The 4,087-nt window shown below is 66.6% G+C and overlaps 1 protein-coding gene across 1 annotated transcript; it reads left to right on the top strand.

Moving 5' to 3' along the window:
- Window positions 1-621: 621 nt before the first annotated feature.
- On the top strand, window positions 622-2,089 carry SOX3 (SRY-box transcription factor 3; the record flags this gene model as incomplete). The annotated part of the gene is given in 2 exon segments (XM_084258855.1): window positions 622-839; window positions 841-2,089. Coding segments are annotated over 2 exon segments (1,467 nt in total).
- Between the last annotated feature and the right edge of the window lie 1,998 nt (window positions 2,090-4,087).

Below are 4,087 nucleotides of genomic sequence, written 5' to 3'. Positions count from 1 at the left end.
GCTCTTTCGCCCACGAACAGCACCAGAGCCTCAGAGCTCCCCAATGCCCCGCGATTCCGAAGCCTGCCTCGCGTGCCCGGGTCCCCGGCCCCCGCTACATCCTGGGCGCGCCAGCTCGCGCGTTGGCCGCGGCAGGTCCGGCTGGAAAGAGTCCGATTGCTAGGAGGGCTTCTGGGAGCCGCAGCTGTGGGCACCTCTGTGGCGCCACGGTTGCACAAGGCCGCCTCGGTAGCTGACGACGCCCGGTGCCCCTAGCGCCTGCGACAGAAGCGGTGGGAGCAAATCCGCGCAGATAGCGGGGAGCTTTGTAGGGTGGACCGGAGCCTGGCCCCGCTGGGGTTTGGGGGGGCTGTAAAGTTGTATTCTGAACCCTGCGGGCGGCCCTCGGCCCCTTAGGTCCCCTATCCTGCTGTCGCACCCCCCTCACTAGTCGGTCATCTCCTCGAGTTTCATTCTTTCAAACTTTTTGAGACCCTAATTGGTGGTTTGTGAGAGGCTGTCCGGGACTCCCGCCTGTTGAATAAGTCTCCTCACGTCACCCGGCCGTAGAGGGGCGTGGGGGTGAACTCCCGTGCTCCCCGAACTTTTTTTTTCCGAGCGGGGCTGAACGGGGGCTCCGAGATGATTGGCCAGGGCGCATCACGGCGAGTCTGTCAATCATCCGGCCTCCCGGTGGCGAGGGGCGGACCGAGCCCCAACCCCGGGGGATCCAAGCAGGTATATAAGGGACCGGGCGAGCGCCCGGCCAGACTGCGAAGGCTACCGGCTCCAGACAGCGCATCAGGTGCGAGCAGCCGGCTGACTTGGCGCCGAGCCCCAGCTCTTCGGGCGGCCGGCCCTGCCAGCTGACTCGCGGGCCCCCCGGCCCCCAGGCGCCCCTTCGACGGAGTCCCCGGGCATTTTCACCGTGGCCGCTCCTGCAGCCCCGGGCGCGCCTTCTCCTCCCGCCACTCTGGCGCATCTCATCCCCGCTCCCACGATGTACAGCCTGCTGGAGACGGAGCTCAAGAGCCCCGTGGGGCCAACCACCCCAGCGGCGGGCGCGGGCGCCTCCGCCGCCCCGGGCGGCGCTGGCAAGAGCGGCGCGAACGCGGGCGGCGGCGCGAACGCAGGCGCCGGCAGCGGCGGGGCCGCGAGTGGCGGGGGCGGGGGCGGCGACCAGGACCGCGTGAAGCGGCCCATGAACGCCTTCATGGTGTGGTCCCGCGGGCAGCGGCGCAAGATGGCCCTGGAGAACCCCAAGATGCACAACTCGGAGATCAGCAAGCGCCTGGGCGCCGACTGGAAACTGCTGACCGACGCCGAGAAGCGGCCGTTCATCGACGAGGCCAAGCGGCTGCGCGCCGTGCACATGAAAGAGTACCCGGACTACAAGTACCGGCCGCGCCGCAAGACCAAGACGCTGCTCAAGAAGGACAAGTACTCGCTGCCCGGCGGCCTGCTGCCCCCCGGCGCGGCCGCCGCGGCCGCCGCCGCCGCCGCGGCCGCCGCCAGCAGCCCGGTGGGCGTGGGCCAGCGCCTGGACACGTACACGCACGTGAACGGCTGGCCCAACGGCGCGTACTCGCTGGTGCAGGAGCAGCTGGGCTACGCGCAGCCCCCGAGCATGGGCAGCCCGCCGCCGCCGCCCGCGCTGCCGCAGATGCACCGCTACGACATGGCCGGCCTGCAGTACAGCCCCATGATGCCGCCCGGCGCCCAGAGCTACATGAACGCCGCGGCCGCCGCGGCCGCCGCCTCGGGCTACGGGGGCATGGCGCCCTCCGCTGCCGCGGCCGCGGCCGCCGCCTACGGGCAGCCGCCCGCCACCGCCGCCGCCGCGGCCGCGGCCGCCGCCGCCATGAGCCTGGGCCCCATGGGCACGGTGGTGAAGACGGAGCCCAGTTCGCCGCCGCCCGCCATCGCGTCGCACTCGCAGCGCGCGTGCCTCGGCGACCTGCGCGACATGATCAGCATGTACCTGCCCCCCGGCGGGGACGCGGCCGACGCCGCCTCGCCGCTGCCGGGCGGCCGCCTGCACGGCGTGCACCAGCACTACCAGGGCGCCGGGACTGCGGTCAACGGCACGGTGCCGCTCACCCACATCTGAGCGCCCAGGCGCCCGCGCGCGCCGCCCCCGCCCGCCCTGCACCCCGAGTCGGGGCGCCCGGTCGTGTCGCTTCGCTTGCCTGGGACGGGGCCCGGAGCCGAGGCTGGGGAAGAGCGAAAGTTTGGCTGCCGCTGTCGGGTTTGGGACAAAAGCCTCGAGCCCGCCCGAGCGGCGGAAATGGGACTTTGGAGAGCTCGCCGGCCCCGCGCCGCCGCCCCTCCCTCCCCTTTTGTAGGCTGGGGATCGCCGCGAGTTGTGCCAGGAACAGCCGCCCCCGCCTCCTCCCGGGTCCCTGCGTTTCTCTCTGGCATTTGTCTCGTTAGTTTGCTGTTAGCCAACCCGTGAGTGGACGGAGACTCCGAGGCGCTGGGGACGCCCCCGCCCGGGTCGCTTCGCCCCTGTTTTCCGCGTGGCTTGGGCGGGGGGGGGCCGGCCCAGCACGAGGCGCGGAGGCCGAGGCCAAGGTTAATTTATAGCCAGGTGTGCGTGTGTCCCCCGCCTGCCCCCCCGGCCGCGGGACAGCTTCTGTCCAGTCTGCGTTTAGGCTGTTAAGTTGGTGATTTCTGCCGTGCTCTGTTTCATATTTTGTCGCGCTAATGTATTCGGATTTCGTTTGGGTGGTGGGGCGGGGGCTATTTTGTTTCACATTTTTCAAGGTTTTACTCTTCATTCCTAAATGAGAGATCAATAAATTTTATAACCAACATAATGGAGTCTTGATAATTTTGCGGGCCGGCCTGAAAGTTTAGCAGCGGCTAGGGGAGCCCCTGACCCCCGCATCTGCCCTGACCGCCGCCGCGGGCGGGTGCTTCGGGCGCCAGGAGCTGGGGTAGGCGAGCGTGACCCGAAACACCGCCTTTCTACCTGCCGGCCGGCCGAAACACCGGCTCCCGATACGTTCCACCATAGCGCCAACAGGGAAATGGTTTGGCTTCCGAGAGCTACTCCTGCAAGCGGCCACGCACTTGTTGATCGCGGTGAGCGGCCGCCGGAGCAGCGTCTGCGGCGACAGCCACGCGGGGCCGGGAGGGGCGGCCCGCGGCCGCGGAAGCCGGCCACAAACGGCCCCCTTTACCTTTGTGCACTGGGGAGGGAAGGCACTCCAGGCGAGCCGAAATATTTGCAAAACGAAAAAAGCTTCGGAAACCTCCATTCTCCTGTTAAAAACCGATGGCCACGGGAGGCCCGAGCACGAAATCGGTCCCTTTCCACCGCCGTGGCCGAGGCGTTCAGCCAGCATCCCCCACGCAAGGCTCGGGGTTAAAAACTGCACCTTAGCTCGTAAAAGAGCTTCACACTCCTCGGATACGTTTTCCTTGTTAACTTGTGAGCGCAGTGCACTTGTTTTCTAAGAGAAAGCCTGGCGCCCGCTTTCTACTCCTCGCCCTCACTTCCCTCCACTCGGAGACCCTGGGGCATTCCACTGTGCCCCCCGAAGGGCCCTTCGTTTCGCGCCAGCCCCTACGGCCCCAGTGTATCTGTTTAGGGCCTAGGAAGAAAACAAATAGAACCAGTGTTTTTTCACCCCCTCCTCAGCTGTTTGAGGTGATTTCCTTAATCCCCTTAATCCTGTTACCTCGCTATCCCAGAATAACTGAACTCGGTCTTTGCAATAAGCCCGGCCTGGTGCACTGTTTTTACCCTCATCCACTCCTGACCACAGGTTTCTTGGCTTGAGGTCCTCCAGGACTCTGGGCCACAGCCTCTTCCGTAAATTGGTCTGAATTCCACATTCCCAACCTCCTTTGTGCGAGCCAGCCAGAAGCCAGCCATTCACCTGCAGGTGGGGGTGGGTCTGGGAGGGGGGCTTTGCGCGGCTTCTGGGGTCTCACCGGCTTTTTACACATCATTGTGGATCCTTGACACTGAGCTCACCCTGCCTCTCCAGGAAAGGTCGGGTATCCCAGGCAGTGCCACCCCTCCCCTGAAGATGATCGCACAGCCAGCCCTCACCCATGGCACCCACTCCCTGGTCGGGTGGGGGGTGCACTGCTATGA

The sequence above is a fragment of the Talpa europaea genome (genome assembly GCF_964194135.1).
Source record: "Talpa europaea genome assembly, chromosome: X".
Taxonomy (NCBI): domain Eukaryota; kingdom Metazoa; phylum Chordata; class Mammalia; order Eulipotyphla; family Talpidae; genus Talpa; species Talpa europaea.
Note: the sequence above shows the minus strand (reverse complement) of the source record. Positions and strands in the feature narration are given on the sequence as shown.